This window comes from Cebus imitator, unplaced genomic scaffold (genome assembly GCF_001604975.1).
Source record: "Cebus imitator isolate Cc_AM_T3 unplaced genomic scaffold, Cebus_imitator-1.0 Scaffold427, whole genome shotgun sequence".
NCBI classification, from domain to species: Eukaryota; Metazoa; Chordata; class Mammalia; order Primates; family Cebidae; genus Cebus; species Cebus imitator.
Genome location: NW_016107742.1, coordinates 648,017 through 663,763, shown reverse-complemented (window position 1 = coordinate 663,763; position 15,747 = coordinate 648,017). Strand labels below are relative to the sequence as shown.

Genomic DNA, 15,747 nt, shown 5'->3' with positions numbered 1-15,747 from the left:
GACAAAGAAACATTCCTAAGATCAAAAAGTGTAGTCGGTAGTAGAGCCAGGGCTCTGGAGTTGGACAAACTGTGGAGTTCTTATCCTGGCTCTTTGCTGCTGCTTTAGAGATTTAGCTTTTCTCTATGCCAAGTGGGCACTAGGAGTTGCTGGGGCTGCAGGATCTGCTGATGGGACCTCTAAAGGTAGGCTTTCCCTCTGAGGAACATGTAGGCCCACATCTGTTTGTTGTTGTTGTTGTTGTTTTTTGAGACAGAGTTTTACTCTGTCACAGAGGCTGGAGTGCAGTGGCGCCATCTCAGCTCACTGCAACCTCCGCCTCCCAGGTTCAAGTGATTCTCTTGCCTCAGCCTCCTGAGGATTACAGGCACATGCCACTGCGCCCAGCTAATTTTTTTTGTATTTTTAATAGAGACAGGGTTTCAATATCTTGGCCAAGCTGGTCTCGAACTCTTGACGTCGTGATCCACCTGCCTCGGCCTCCCAAAATGCTGGGATTACAGGCATGAGCCACCGCGCCCAGCTCGGCCCGGCCCGCATCTGTTTGAAATGCTGGGTTGGTGATGCTGATCAGAGCCTCAGATTAGCACAGCTCCTTCTTCTTGGGTCTAGATGGATCCCACTTACCTGCACTAGTTCTGTTGGGGGGATTTTACACAAGTGCCCTCATCTCCCTCTCTTGAATATGGGGTTTCACAATTACCATTTTAGCCTAAAAGCAACCTGTGGACTTGATTTCTGCTGTAGGAAGAGGGGAAGTTTGTCTATGGGGCCTCCCTTTCTTACCAGTTTGCCCATAGGGCCTGTGAGAGAATGACTGTCCCAGGAGGTTAAGCTGCAGTCAGCCAGCCAAGATCTGGTCACTGCCCTCCAGCCTGGGTGACAATGAGACCCTGCCTCAAGGAAAATGGCTCTTACCTAGGCTCTGGTCTTCTGCTTCCATTCTTTCATTTGACCACATTGTTTCTCAAAGGGGACACTATTGGCACTTTGGACAGAACAATTCTTTGTTGTGCAGCACTCTGCAGGGGTTGGGGGTGGATCTTGCAACTGTAGACTTTATTCATATTTCCCTAGTGTTCCCACCAGTGTCTGTTTTCTCTTCTGTAATCCAGTCCAGGATCCACAGTATGATTGATTTTCACGTATCCTTAGTCTCCTGCAATCTCTGACAGTTCTCAGTGTTTCCTTTTCTTTCCTGATGTGACACTTTTGAAGAGTACTGGTCAGTTATTTCATAGTATCCTTCAGTTTGGGTTTGTGTGATGTCTCATGATGAGAATGAGAATTTTTTTTTTTTTTTTTTTTTTGAGGCAGGGTCTTGCTCTGTCAACCCAGGCTGAAGTGCAGTGGCACAACCATAGCTCACTGCAGCCTTGAACTCCTGGGCTCAGGCAATCCTCCTGCCTCAGCCTCCTGAGTAGTTAGGACTACAGGCGTGTACCACCAAGTTTGGCCATATATATTTATGTGTGTGTATCTTGTAGAAAAGAAATGGGATCTTGCTATGTTGCTGAAACTGGTCCCAAACTCCAGAGCTCACTCCAACCTCCACCTTCTGGGTTCAAGCAATTCTCATGCCACAGCCTCCCAAGCTGGGACTACAGGCACGAGCCACCATACCTGGCTAATTTTTGTATTTTTAGTAGAGACGGGGTTTCACCATGTTGGCCAGGCTGGTCTCGAACGCCTGATCTAGGGTGATCCTCCCACCTCAGCCTCCCAAAGTGCTGGGATTACATGTATGAGCCACTATGCCTGCCTCCAAGATGAATATTTTATTTACTTTTTGAGATAGAGTCCTACTCTGTTGCCCAGGCTTTAGTACAGTGGCTCAATCTTGGCTCTCTGCAACCTCTGCCTCTGGGTTCAAGCAATTCTCCTGCCTCAGCCTCCTGAGTAGCTGGGATTACAGGCACCTGCCACCATGTCTGGCTAATTTTTGTATTTTTAGTAGAGACGGGGTTTTGCCATGTTGGCCAGGCTGGTTTCCAACTCCTGACCTTAGGTGATCTGCCTGCCTTGGCCTCCCAAAGTGCTGGGATTACAGGCTTGAGCCACCGCTCCCGGCCGACAAGATGAATATTTTAAAGCACCACTTTGATGATGCCACTTTGCTTATCAAAGAGTCTTCAGTGGGCTGGGTGCCATGGCTCATGCCGGTAATCCCAGCACTTTGAGACGCCAAGGTGGGCAGATTGCTTGAGTCCCAGAAGTTTGAGACCAGCCTGGGCAACGTGGTGAAACACCATCTCTACAAAAAATACAAAAATTAGCCAGGCATGGTGGCATGTGCCTGTAGTCCCAGCTAGTTGAGGGGCTGAGGCAGGAAGATCACTTGAGCCTGGGAGACAGAGGTTGCAATGAGCGGGAATCGTGTCACTGCACTCCAGCTTGCGTGACAGATTGAGACCCTGTCTCAAAAGAGAAGCAGAAAAAAGAGTCTTCATTGGCTCCCCATAGCTTGCAGGATAAAGTCCCCATCCATAACTTCATCTTTTAGACCATATTAAGGAATTTGGGCTTTACCCAGAATACAGAGGAAAGGCATCGGAAGACTTTAGGTAGGGCTGTAATGGGCATCACATGGTTTTTAAAAGATTGCCTTGGTTGCAGGTGGAGAAAAGGGATTGAATTAGAGGCAGAGACCAGTAGTCAAGGAGAGGTGTTGACTTAGACTAGGGCTTCACAGTGGAGGTGGAAGGATTTGCATACTGTTTAGGGGCACAGTTGACAGGACGGGGAAGCTAATACTTTCTGGGGCTGAGAGAGGGAAGATTCAAAGCCAACCCTGAGCTTTCTGAGTTGGGCAGACTGTAGTTTATTTACCAGGCCAGGGAACACTAGAGGAAGAGAAGCAGGTTCTTGAGGAGCAGATTGGGCTGCTGAGTAGGCAGTTGGATGTGTGGATCTGGAGCTCAGGATGGTCAGGCCTGGGCTGAATCTGCAGATGTGGAAGATGTTGGCAAGCAGATGGGGGTAGAAGGTGAGGGAGTGCATAGGTAGGATCTCCTGGGAGGGGAGACCAGATTGAGAAGAGCAGAGATTGAACCCTGAGGCACAGCCAGGTGAAGTCCTGCTTGGCAATGCACATGGCTGTCTGCTCCCCTCCCCTGCAGGGCCTGGAACGTCATGACCTGCACTGGGTTGGTTATGGAGGTTGTTCACAGTGCAGCGGAAGAATATTTTTTCTTCCATGCCTCTCCTCCCCTCATTTAAAGTGACTTTACATGAAGCCACTCTGTTTGAGACCCCAGGAAATCCTCTTGGTCTTCCTGATCACCGGAGAAGGGCATGTGTACCCTAACTCCTAATAACTCGTGTCTTCCCCTCATAGGCACAGGAGGAAGCTCGTCGGAACAGGCTCATGAGAGACATGGCTCAGCTACGACTTCAGGTAGGACATCAGGGGCCCAAGTGCTTCTTCTGCACTTGGTAGAGCTTTTGCTTAAACCCCACTGGCAGGTCTTCCCCCTTCCATTCTAGGCCTCCTGCTCTGTTGCCGCTGTGTCCCTCCACCTCTCCCAGTTCACCCTCCCTACTACCAACTCTTCACTCAGCCCCCTTTCTGCCTTCACTTCTGTCTCTCCCTTTCTCTTTAACTCTAATTTCTGTCTGTTTTTTCCCCAAAGCCATTGGTAGAAAGGTCCCCTGATCCCCTTAGCAATAGGAGAAGCCCCATAAGAGCTACCTTGAGGACCACTGTTCCCCCACCCCAGGCTGAAGGGGTCCCCCGCAGCTGTACCCACCCTGCCCTCTCTCACCAGCTCGAGGTCTCTCAGCTGGAGGGCAGCTTGCAGCAGCCCCGGGCCCAGTCGGCTATGTCTCCCTACCTCGTCCCTGACACCCAGGCCCTCTGCCACCATCTCCCTGTCATCCGCCAACTGGCCACCAGTGGCCGCTTCATTGTCATCATTCCAAGGACGGGTAAGTACATTGGAGAGGTAAGGGGACAGATAGAGTGTAGGTAAAAGAGATTCTGGGCTTGGGATTAAGAGACCCTTATTTGGGGCTCAATTTATACACAGTGACCTTGGTCAAGTCTTACCACCTTTGTGAACATGTCACTTCATCATGAAATGGACATAACAGTCCCTATTCTGCCTCACAAGATATTTGGGAGAAACAGAAAATAGAAGTGAATACAATGTGAAAGTACTTGGTAAATTCCAAGTATATTGCTGTCAGAAGGTCACTATCTTCAGAGAACTTTGTGAGCCCTCTAGGAAGCCAGGGTCCTTTCTTTGACTGCAGGATGTACTGAGGTGAGCTCAGATACTTCCTCCAGAGCCTCTTGTCACAGCAGTCTGAGCTTATCTGTTTTGTCCTTCCCTGCCCTCACCTTGCTCACCAGTGATTGATGGCCTGGATTTGCTGAAGAAGGAACACCCAGGGGCCCGGGATGGGATTCGGTACCTGGAGGCAGAGTTTAAAAAAGGAAACAGGTGAGTGCAGGCCTGGTGGGACCTGTGCTGAGTCCTGGGTCCATCTTTGGACAACACATGCTTATAAGCCCCTTGTTCCCTATGGGTAAGACACATACATACCTGTTGCTACGCACAGTTTGCTCACTGCCTGGGGAGTGATACCAGAGATCATTAGAAGTCAAGGTCGTAGGTGCCGAAATGACAGGTGACCAAAGGAGCCAGGAGCCCTGTGGGGAGCACTGAGCTGCTGTCCTTCTTCCTCTGGGGCAAGCCTGTGATCACCACCCACTGGGGAGAAGGGAGCAGACTTCCCTCCCCCAACATTAGACTGTGAATTTCTTTACAGGGGGAGTTTCTCCTGCTTTGGGGTGGGACAGGTGATCAGGTTTCTCAGAGTGTGAGGGCCTTCATCTGGGCTGCCCACCTTCCCACTGACCTGAGGCAGTGGTGAGACTGAAGCCAGCCAGGGATGAGCAGATGGCAGCATGTGCAGGTGCTCAGCCCGGTGCAGGCCTGCTCTTCTGGCCTTGGGGACCGGAGGAGGATTAGGCAGAGGGTGTAGGGAATAATGAGAAAGCTTCCCTCTCCCTGGTAGCTGGCCCACCCCCTCCTCTGCATCTGCTCTGCCTGGCCAGGAAGCTGTACAAGGCCTGATTGTTTGGACCTTGTCTCCAGAAGCCCTGAGTTGAAAAGCATCTGCTAATTCTCCCCTCTCAGATCCTCCCCTGGGAGGAACCAAAGAATTGATGTTATCAGGAGGAAGAGCGAGCCTCGCCCAGCAGCCAGGAAGCCACTTGGAAATGGTTCTAAACAGAGCTGTGGTGGGAGAGACGTGTTCCCTGCCCCGCCTGCAAAACTAGGCCCACAGAGCCACAACGGCCTGCTTTGTGTAAGGCACCCTGCCTGTCCTCTGCTGCTGACTTCCACTCACACGTCTCCTTTGCAGGTACATTCGCTGCCAGAAAGAGGTGGGAAAGAGCTTTGAGCGGCATAAGCTGAAGAGGCAGGATGCAGATGCCTGGTAACATTTCAACCCTCACCCCTAGAACTTCAGTCAGGCCACCTGCCTTGCTCCTCCATAGACATTCCCAGGGAGAACGGGCAGGGCTGGAGAATTCTGAGGCTGCACACGTAGCCTGCCAGGGCCTCCTGCAGGCCCCACCTTTCGAGAGTACGAAGTTGCCCCAGCACCTGAGCTTTGTAGATGGGGCAGCCTCTTCGGGCCTTGCGATGCTCAGGCTGGTATATTCCTTCAGTGCACCTTTGCCTCCTCCCCATAGTGTCTCCTCCAGGGCCAGCCTCCAGGGCCCACTGCTGCTCGCTGCCCTCCCAGTCCCCAGCTGCCCCTGTCCCCTGGTGGGCTGTGCTAATGCTGGGTGGTGACCCATCTTCCCCTCTGCCTCCCATCCCCAGGACTATCTATAAGATCCTGGACAGCTGCAAACAGCTGACTGTGGCCCAGGGGACAGGTGAGGAGGACCCAAGTGGCATGGTGACCATCATCACAGGCCTTCCACTGGACAACCCCAGCGTGCTTTCAGGCCCCATGCAGGTGGGTCATGGGTGAGGTGGGGGGATGGTGTGGAATAGGGACGAGGTGCCAGAGTAGATTCTGTCCCCAGACCCTCCACATAGCTGCCCTTTTCTCTCCCATCACTCCTTCCCCAGCCCCTCAACGACTTGCTCCTCAGTTCGGGAGGTCAGGCCCTCTCCATCTTTCCTCCTCCCCTTCCACAGGCAGCCCTGCAGGCCGCTGCCCATGCCAGCGTGGACATCAAGAATGTTCTGGACTTCTACAAGCAGTGGAAGGAGATTGGTTGAGACTGACCCCCAGGCCCTGCAGTGGGGCTGACTCCAGATCTCTCCTGCCCTCCCTGGCAGCCAGGACCAGCACCTGCAGTCACCCCACCACACGCAGACTCATGCACGCACACAGGAGGGAGGCCTAGCTGCTCAGAGGCTACAGGGAGGGCCCAGGAGCCAGCTGGGAGGGTGGGGTCCCTTTGTTGCCAAGACGTTAAGAAAGCGAGGAAAGTGCTTAGAGCAGGAGAGTCCTGTGGGCCCCTGGCCAGCCTTCTTGCCTCAACTCCCCTGCTGTCTCCAGGGGCAGGTGGCAGGCATGGGTACCTGCATTTCACTGGAGTGGGTTCTTGGATCTCTGAGGGGAAGGAACAGCAGAAGAGGGCCCTTCTTCCTCACCCAAGATACAGGGTGGTTGGGGCCAGAAGTTTGGATCCTCCAGGTCTTGGGGAAAGAGCTGGGTAATACCTGATGTCTGCGTGGTTCTCTGCAGACCCTTCCCCTCCTCAAGGACCACCCATACTCCTTTCAGCCCCCTTTATGGGGGCCGGGCAGCTCTGGAGCCAGCCACGGGCTCTTACAGAAGCGAGGCCTGGAGTGGCCTGCACCGAGTTGCAGGGTCAGGGTTCGTGTGCTCCTCCTGCCACAGGGGCCATACATCCCACTGCCCCACTTCTGCTTTCTGTCTTCCTCTGTCTAGCTTCCAGGGCAGGGAGCAGGCCCCACCTAGGGCTGCAGGCAGTCTGGCCTGTGCCAGCGTGGGCTCCCGTGCCTACCAGTCCTACAGGCGCTGTGCTTGTTCTCCTGGCTGCTGTGCTAGGGCAGAATGGGATGACGGAGAAGAAAGGGGGTGCAGTCTGACGCCACGCCCTGCTTCCTGTCTACGGGAGGGCTGAAGACAAGGGGCTGGCATTCAGTGGGCAGCAGAAAGAAGAGGCCCCTTGAAACTGCTCAGTCAGGGGTCCCCTGTCCCCCCTTTTGCCCTCCCCAGGACTAAAGACTTGGAGGCGCTGGGTGTGGGGCTGGCTTCGGGAGTGTCGAGGTGAATATGTGGGAGCAGAGATCATGAATAGCTCAGGGCAGTGAACGGCGCACCAAGAGCAGGGTCATGTGTGGGAGGCTGTGGCCAGGGTTGCCTCAGCTCCTCCCCCTCAGGCTGGGAGGGTAGTACAGGCTGGCGGCTGGGGTTGGAGGGTCTCAGCTCTGCTGCCCCCACCCCAGTACTAGCCTGCCTTCCCAAGCTGTGGCTTGGAGGATAGCTGGCTTCCTGCCTCTTTCCTCTAAAACAGCAAGTCTGGGAAATCCTGGGGTGAGTGAGGTCACCCCACCAACAGTTGCTGGCAGAGACTGAGACTAAAGCATCACTTAATAAACCCCCAAGCCCAACCCTGTCTCCTCGTGCCTCTCTACGGAAGTTTTATTGGGAGGTGGGACATTGAAGAGGGCATCCTGAAATGCACCGTGGAAAGACTTCTTTGAAGTGGATGGAACAGAACAACAAGCAGGCAATTTGAGTGAGAGCCCTGGAGATGCTTTTATGGTAGACACTGTCGACTGAGGCATGCCTTTGCAAGGGCGATAGGTGGAAATCTCTTGCCAGCAAATACCGCTGCCTGCATTTGGTTTGCTGTCACCAGGAGAAGGAATGATACCTGATATCTGATCCCCTACCCCCCCCCCCCCACTGTCTCTTCCTCAAGGGGCTGGGGAGGTGAGCCTTGAAATCAGCCTGAGTCCTCAAGTGCCTGTCCTGCAAGGATTGGCACCTCAAATTGTATTCAGGGTGGGGATGGGGAGGTGATAAGCTTGGCAAATGTCCCGTAATAGAACCAACATTTATCAAAGGCAGTTGGCTCTGAGCCTTACCCAGCACCACATGCTGAGGCAGCAAGGCATGGTGAGAGATGGCTTCTGAAATCTGGTCAGAATTCGGGGATTTGGGTTCCTCTGCCAGCCTAAGGCAGAGCTGTCCTCAGCTGCTGGGAGAACCTAGAACAGGGGAACACCTCTCTGGGTGGACTCTACAGCACCATGGCCACGTTCTGGCTTGGGCCCCTAGCCTGTTCTAGCCGGCCTGAGCACAGGGAGTTTAGGTCATGCTGGAGGAGCTGGCTGTGTGCAGGCAGCGGAGTGAGCTGCCTGCTAATGGGGCTGGGCCACCCTGTGCTGCTCCCTGGAGGCTGGACAAGGCTGGGATTGTTCCCTGGCTCCCCTTTGTCTCCCCACTCCCCGCCCAGGCCTGGCCCGCCTGCCCGGCCACTCTCCTTCATCAGCCTGGCTGGCAGCAGCCTTGGACTCCGCCCGTGGAGCCCTGGGCCTGCTGACCCATCAGCTTAGGAGCACCCACCAAGCTCTGGGTAAGGAAGCTCACCTGGGGCTCTGATACCACCTCTCCTGGGGAAATAGAGGTAAAGCACCTTGCTCCAGCTGTCCCTCCCCCATTTCCATAGCAACTGCACACGCCCCACTCCGGAGCTCTCCAAACCCTACTGCTAAAGAAAGGCACCGTGAGGGAAGCTAGACCTCAGCGAATTTCTCACTCCTCCAGATAGATGGGCAGCACTCTGGGTAGGGGAGACATCCCCCATCCCACTTGTGAGAGCAGACAAGGGATACCCTGGGAGGCCCTCATCCATCTTTGTTCTGCTGGGGTGCAGGGACTAGGGCCAAGTCTGCTTTGTGTCCAGTAGGGTCCGCAGCACCCATCTCAGGGGCAGAGGCTGGGGGAGTGACTGCTGGTGCAAGCCCCAGAGTGCATGCGACACAAACACGGATGCGCAAAGCTGGTGGCAGGAAGAGGAGGGGCTAGGCTATGGAGTTGCTGCAAAGTTTTAGCCTGGGGGAGTGTCCTATTCCTCCTCCTGGGGCAGCTCCGCCTGCCCAGCTGGCCCAGCCCCTCCACTTGTGCCAAGGAATGTGCCAGGAGAGGCAGGTGGGGCAGCAGAGCCACGGCCGCCCGGAGGCAGCGCACAGGTCTGGGGCTCAGGGATAGGGGGCTTAGAAGGGGCAGGGACCCCAAAACACTGCCGAGGCCCAAGTGTAGTCCTCAGAGAAAAGCCAGGCATCTTCTAACTCCTTGTCCCACCTGACGGCATCTGGCTTCTCCAGGGATTCTTTCTGAGTGCCAAGCTTAGAATCTGTGCTCAGACCGGCGCTGTGGGCTGAAGTGCATTCTGGTGGGGCGGGGTGTACTACTCGGGCTGTCTCTGTGCTGGCCTCAAGTCAGGATTCTTCCCGAGATAAAAACTGGGGCCTGGGGGGCTGGATCGCTATTTGAGGCAGCCTCCTAGCTGGGAGGGCCCACCACTCCATGCTGGGCTGAGGCTGCCTAGCCCCTCAGTGTGGGGACTGAATACCCCAAGGAGGACACAGGCAGGGATGGAGTTAAGAGGTGGGACGGCTGGGGAAGCTGGACCAGCCTCCCCGGGCTTGAAGGAAGCATTTCCAGGAGGGGAGGGTGCCAGGTGCCTCCCACACACGCAGCCCATCCTGGGGCTGAACCCAGGTGAAAGGGCCTGTGGATGGGGACAAATATCTGATCCCCTACTCCCACTCTGTCTCCAGGTCAACGTGGAGGTACCAGGCCACCATGCTCAGTCTCAAGCTGCCCCAACTTCTTCGAGTCCACCAGGTCCCCAGGGTGAGGGGCTCCACCCACTGACCCACCAACCCCCACTCCTAGAGGACTGACTGGGGCAGAGATTCTTCTCTTTTATCTACTGGGGCAGCCCCTCCTGCAGGCGAACTCTCAAACCTCCCATTCCAGTGTGAAACTCTTCCTCTGTTCTCTGAGGAACAAGCTGTGGCCCTCCATCCTGAGTCCCCTTCCCCAGAGCGCCCTGTCGGTGTGCTGCACCCCGCCCCACCCCACCCCACCCCACCCCACCCCGCCCCAGTCGGCCTCTTCGGTTTCCCATCTGATCTGTGGGCACTGGAACCTGTGGTAAGATCAGATCAGATTTAATTTGGCTTGGGGGCCAGGTTGATCTCCAGCCCATCCTCTTTGACCCTGCTTCCAGGGATCTCAAATGGAGGGAGAGGGTCCGGGCACAGTGACTCCTCTCCTTTCCCACCACTATCCCAGGTGTTCTGGGAAGATGGCATCATGTCTGGCTACCGCCGTCCCACCAGCTCGGCTTTGGACTGTGTCCTCAGCTCCTTCCAGATGACCAACGAGACGGTCAACATCTGGACTCACTTCCTGCCCACTTGGTGAGGGGAGGCTCTGCCCCAGTCCGCGACCTTCAGCTCAAAGGGGGTACCCAGGCGGGCAGGGACTGTCCAGGCCCACGGGCTGCAGCGGCAATCGCGGGGGTCCGCGGCGGCCTGAGCACGCGCCCGCCGCAGGTACTTCCTGTGGCGGCTCCTGGCGCTGGCGGGCGGCCCCGGCTTCCGCGCGGAGCCATACCACTGGCCGCTGCTGGTCTTCCTGCTGCCCGCCTGCCTCTACCCCTTCGCGTCGTGCTGCGCGCACACCTTCAGCTCCATGTCGCCCCGCGCGCGCCACATCTGCTACTTCCTGGACTACGGCGCACTCAGCCTCTACAGCCTGGGTAAGCCGGGCAGGCGCGGGAGCGCTGGGTCTGGGCGTCCCGGGGCGGGGCGGGGCGAGGGTTGGGATGCGGGAGGGAGGGGCGCGCCACTCGGGCCTCAGCTGCACGCCCCCACCTCACCGCAGGCTGCGCCTTCCCCTACGCCGCCTACTCCATGCCGGCCTCCTGGTTGCACGGCCCCCTGCACCAGTTCTTTGTACCCTCCGCCGCACTCAACTCCTTCCTGTGCACCGGCCTCTCCTGCTACTCCCGGTGGGTTCCCAGGCCCCTCCAGTGGGGACGGGGAAGGCGGAGGCACAGGAGAGGACACACCTCACTGCTCTTGAACAGCATGGGTGACATCAGGACCACATACTGAGGACTTCCTGTCAGGCCCTATATGCTCACACCCATGCTGTCTCCTTTAAATCTCAAGCCACCATAAAAGGCAGGTGTCTTTATCCCCACAGACAGATGTGGTCCTTTACACAGCAAGTCATGTGCCCTAAGGGTTTTCTTAGCTGCAAGCTGCGCTGATATTCCAACTTGGCCCAAGGACCCCTTGCCTTTCTCTGACCCCTACCCTGAGCACAGCGATGGTGACCAGCCTTTTCCTCCCACCTCCCAGTTTCCTGGAGCTGGAAAGCCCTGGGCTCAGTAAGGTCCTCCGCACAGCAGCCTTCACCTATCCCTTCCTGTTCGACAACCTACCTCTCTTCTATCGGGTAAGGTAGCCTGGGGCCCCTGCCCAGACTCCTGCTTTCCTGTCCTGACCCTCAAGGTGCCCACGTCCAGCCCTGCCCCCTCAGTCCCTGCCTCAGCCCAGCCACCTCTCTTCAGGCCCAGCACCCCGCCTAGCTGTGCCCACCTGCTCTGCATCCTCACCAGACCCCGACACACCCCGTATTTCTGCTCCCGAGCCCTCCCCACCAGCCTTTCTTTTCCTCTGCTAGCTCGGGCTGTGCTGGGGCAGGGGCCACAGCTGTGGGCAGGAGGCCCTGAGCACCAGCCACGGCTACCACCTCTTCTGCGCACTGCTCACTGGCTTCCTCTTCGCCTCCCACCTGCCTGAAAGGCTGGCACCAGGACGCTTTGACTACATTGGTGAGAGCAATGCCTGGCCCAGCCCGGGAAAGGGCAGGAGCTGCTGATGGCTTCCCAGAGCACAGAATGAACTGGGTAAATGGGTATCACAGCCCCAGCATGGAGGCAGATTACAGGAGGGACTTCCCTGTCTTGCTATAACAAGTGAGCATCACCGGAAGAGTCCTCAGGGTCCTCCACCTGCTACTTCTCAGGTAGCAAAACTAATAGCCTGTGTGCTGGGGGCCGCACGCACAAACGCTCATTCACTCCTGTCAGTCCCTCTGGGAATTTATAGGGGAGGAGCAGGCCCAGTGGACTGGGTGACTTGCCCTGGGAAAGGTGTGGCTCTGACCTGCCCATCATCTCCACAGGCCACAGCCACCAGCTATTCCACATCTGTGCAGTGCTGGGCACCCACTTCCAGCTGGAGGCAGTGCTGGCTGATATGGGATCTCGCAGAGCCTGGCTGGCCACACAGGAAGCCGCACTGGGCCTGGCGGGCACAGTGGCCACGCTGCTCTTGGTGGTAGCCGGGAACGTACTCATCATTGCTGCGTTCACAGCCTCCCTGCTTCGGGCCCCTAGTACATGCCCTCTGTTGCAGGGTAGCCCACTGGAGGGGGGTACCCAGGCCAAACAACAGTGAGGCCCTGGAGGGGGCAGAGGCCAGGCCCCAGTGCTGGGGAGGAGCCCAGACCCAGGCCTCATCAGGTAGGGACGCATCTCAGCCTGGAACCAACGGTGGCTGAGGAGAGAGGGCAGAGGACAGAGGGCAGAGGAGAGGAGGAGTGTCTGGGGGGACTGGCAGAGTGTGTGAGGGACCACGAGGGGCTCTTGATGGGACTGAGGGAAGTGCTGAGGGTCTGAGAGGGGAGGCGGGCGCGTGTCCAGGCTGAAGATGCCCCCCTACTCTGTCAGAGGTTGGGGCGGGGAGTGTGGGGGCCGTTTTGTCTGGCTCCGTTTCTGGTGCTCCTGGAAGTCTCTGCTCAGCACAGGGAAGAACTAACACAACTAACCTCGGGCTACCCTGAATGCTTCTTGCTAACCAGGCGGGGAGGAAACACACTTGGCCCCCGGCCCTGCAAGCCAGGTCATGCCAGTTTGCCAGCAGCTGTTTACCTATGGAGATGAGCTGTCCTGGACACAACTGTGTACTCCAGGTGACCAGGCTTTTGGGGGTGGGCCTATCTGGGTGCATCATGGATGGTTCAGTGGACTGAGGTGTGGGGAGGAGGGTGCTGGGCTAGAGGGGGCTTTCTAGTTAGACTTCCTAGGCATCCTAGGAGGCCACCTTCAATGACTTCTGGAACAAATAAAAAAATAAAATAAAACTTTGGAAAGCACTTTGTAGATGTGAAGAAGGTAAAACCTCCTCACCCCCGTCCTCCCGACACCTCCCTCCCACACTCCATAAACTGGACAGATTCACAGGCCCTCGGATTCCTCTTCTGGAGTTTATTTGGGAGCAGCTGGGATGATGGGGACCCCACATCTCCAGGGCCGGGTGGTCAGGGCAAGGGGGAGGGGAAGAAGGGGGCCTGGAGAGGAGCAGAGCTGGGGTCACCGGCTGGGCCAGCAGGGCAACACTCTAGACTGGGCCGTAGAAGCGCCGATAGGCCTCCTGGAAGCCGATGTGGTCAGCCAGCTCATCACAGTCCGGGTTGAGCTCACACACCTCCCTCCTGGGCTCCAGGGGATCCGGGTAAGGGGCTGGGACTCTGAGACACCCGAAATGGTGGCATCAGCCCCTGTGCAAATGCCCATCCCTCTTCTCACTATACATGGGGCTCCAGGGTCCCCGCCAGGGCAGGCTGCCTGTACCCCCATCGCGGCCCAGAGGCCACCCCCTGCTGTAGTTCCCCCATGGCCCAGCACTGCCTTTTCTCTCACCCCAGCCATTGATACAGGTAGCGCCTGGGTCTCTTCACCACCTCGCTGCCCTCCTGCTTGGACACAAAGGCTGTGGAGCAAAGGGGCACGCATCAGGTGGCTCTGGGTTTGGGAGGACAAGGTAGGGAGCAGGGTGGCCTTCCTGACAGCCTTGCAGGAGTGGGTGAATGAGACTGAGGGACCAGGGTGAGAGGGGAGGGTCCAGGAGCCCCTGCCGGGCCCATCCTCATACCTGCACCTTTGCTGGACTCCACTCCGCTGGGCTTTGCACCTGCAAAGGAAGGGAGCACAGTTCCTTTGGACCCCGCTCACCCCTAGGGCCCTCATCTTCCTTCCCCTGCGTCTCAGGCAGCGTGTTCTTCCCTCCTCTCCCTCTGCAAGGGCAGAGCTAGGAGAAATGGCCTGAGCCTACAACAGGGACTGCCAGCGAAGGGGTGAGAAGAGGTCGGCCGTGGTATACCCCTCAGCCCCCACTGCAGTGCAGCCTGAGGGGAGGTGGGGACACTCACCTGCCTGGCCAGCGATGCAAAGTGCGGCCAGGGCCAGCGCGGGGAGGAGTGTGAGGGCTCTCATGGCGTCTCCAGCTGCTGCTCAGGGCTCGGCTGGCCTGCCCTCTCCAGCACTGTTTATACCCTCTGGGCCATGCCCCGGAGATGAGGAGGGGCACGCCTGACCATGGTGTGGGTGGGTCTAGGGGGAATCTGCCAGGGCTATTTGGGGGTCATCCGCCCTAGCTCCGTAGGCCAAACCCCAACGGATGTTGTGGTTGGGAGCTGTGGCTGCTGGGCCAAGAGCTTCTAGGAGTGATGGAGGGTGAGCCACAATCAGAGACCTCCCGGTTCTCAACACTGCCTCTGGCCCCTTCCCCAGGGGGCAGCCCCAGACCCCCAACCCTGACTCAGTCTTCCTCGGAGACCCCCAGCCTCAGGTGGAGCACTGGCTGAGCTCTAGGGAGAGTCTAGAGAGGAAGAGGGGCTCAGAGACCTAAAATAGGTTCAAGCAGAGCTGGGCTCCAGCTGTCTAACACTGTGATTTCTACCATCGGTCCGTGGGCAGAAGCCAAACCCAGGGAGGGAATGCCTCGCAGTGCCCTCTTTCACCCCATGAGATGCCAAAGGCAGCCTGCTGTGGGTGCAGCTCAAGGGCTCCAGACAGGAGAAAGGGTCAGGCAGCACAGGGACAAGAGCCAAAGCCAGTGGAGGTAGGGCCGGGCGGGAGATGAGGTCGGCTGGTTCATCTCTGGGACAGACCAGGTGGCTATGACTGTCAGGTACACAGGCACAGGGCAGGGAGGCAGGGCACTCACTGAGGTAGGAACCCCTTCCCCATGCCCTTAGCAGGCAGGGCGGCAGGGCCCATGAGGAGCACAGAGATGGAGCGTGCCTCCACCCTCCTGACCACCCCCGCCCCCCGATTCTCCTCCTGCCCCTGCAGCCTCCACAGTGTTAACTACCCTGGGGAGGGACCTGCCCTCCTGCAACACTCCTATAAGTGACAGGAAGGCGCGTCCTCTACGGGACACAACATTCCAGCCTGAAAACCCCTCCACTGCCTCAGGTCAGCCCAAGAGGGAGGAGTGACCTGGCACCTTCCCCTGTCTAACCTGCATCCTCACTCATCTGCCCACCAACCAGGGCGTGAGACCGGCTGCCCAACCTGACAAATAAACAGAGCACCTGCCAGGGCAGGCCTGACAGGAGCAGGGCGTCTGGATGCTTGAATGCCACAGCTCCATAGTGACAAGGCGAACAGAGGGAGACGGAGCTGAGTCCGTTTATAGGAGGGAGGTGGGAAGCGGCGGCCACCTGATGCTCTCCTGTGTCCCCAGTGTGCCTCCGGCAGACCTCACCAAGACCCTCACTAGGGAAAAGTTCTGCCCCCAGCCACACCCAACCCCTTTCCCCCTGGTCGATCCGGGAAGCGCCCTGCCTTTGGCTGCCCTGGCTGAAGAAGAGTGTAGTGGAAGAAGCAAGAGAAACAACACGCCCAGGGATTTTTTTTTTTTTTTTTGA

The 15,747-nt window shown here is 57.3% G+C and overlaps 3 protein-coding genes across 8 annotated transcripts in view; 2 read left to right on the top strand and 1 right to left on the bottom strand.

Moving 5' to 3' along the window:
• The window catches only part of SMG5 (SMG5 nonsense mediated mRNA decay factor), a 44,918-nt gene extending 37,305 nt beyond the window's left edge, over window positions 1-7,613 (top strand). For all 3 annotated transcript variants that reach the window (XM_017509989.2, XM_017509988.2, XM_017509987.2), the window contains exons 17-22: window positions 3,338-3,397; window positions 3,768-3,927; window positions 4,355-4,445; window positions 5,374-5,448; window positions 5,841-5,979; window positions 6,165-7,613. In XM_017509989.2, the coding sequence (XP_017365478.1) occupies window positions 3,338-3,397; window positions 3,768-3,927; window positions 4,355-4,445; window positions 5,374-5,448; window positions 5,841-5,979; window positions 6,165-6,248 (609 nt within the window). In that variant the 3' untranslated portion in view covers window positions 6,249-7,613. The remainder of the gene's footprint in view (window positions 1-3,337; window positions 3,398-3,767; window positions 3,928-4,354; window positions 4,446-5,373; window positions 5,449-5,840; window positions 5,980-6,164) is intronic.
• A 128-nt stretch (window positions 7,614-7,741) lies between these two features.
• On the top strand, window positions 7,742-13,188 carry PAQR6 (progestin and adipoQ receptor family member 6). 4 transcript variants are annotated; one of them, XM_017509996.1, is made up of 8 exons: window positions 7,742-8,584; window positions 9,792-9,867; window positions 10,312-10,439; window positions 10,575-10,780; window positions 10,906-11,032; window positions 11,388-11,484; window positions 11,713-11,863; window positions 12,217-13,188. In XM_017509996.1, exons 2-8 carry the CDS (start codon window positions 9,817-9,819, stop codon window positions 12,489-12,491), a joined length of 1,035 nt encoding a protein of 344 aa, XP_017365485.1. In that variant the 5' UTR covers window positions 7,742-8,584; window positions 9,792-9,816; the 3' UTR covers window positions 12,492-13,188. The 4 variants fall into 4 exon arrangements, with proteins under 4 accessions (XP_017365485.1, XP_017365486.1, XP_017365488.1 ...); XM_017509997.1 differs by having other exon boundaries at window positions 7,742-8,635; XM_017509994.2 differs by lacking the exon at window positions 7,742-8,584 and adding an exon at window positions 9,088-9,200.
• Window positions 13,189-13,282: 94 nt separating this feature from the next.
• Window positions 13,283-15,095, bottom strand: LOC108290230 (bone gamma-carboxyglutamate protein). The gene is made up of 4 exons (XM_017510005.2): window positions 14,245-15,095; window positions 13,968-14,006; window positions 13,736-13,805; window positions 13,283-13,563 (listed from the first exon to the last, which is right to left on the bottom strand). Exons 1-4 carry the CDS (start codon window positions 14,306-14,308, stop codon window positions 13,434-13,436), a joined length of 303 nt encoding a protein of 100 aa, XP_017365494.1. The 5' UTR covers window positions 14,309-15,095; the 3' UTR covers window positions 13,283-13,433.
• Window positions 15,096-15,747: the final 652 nt, after the last annotated feature.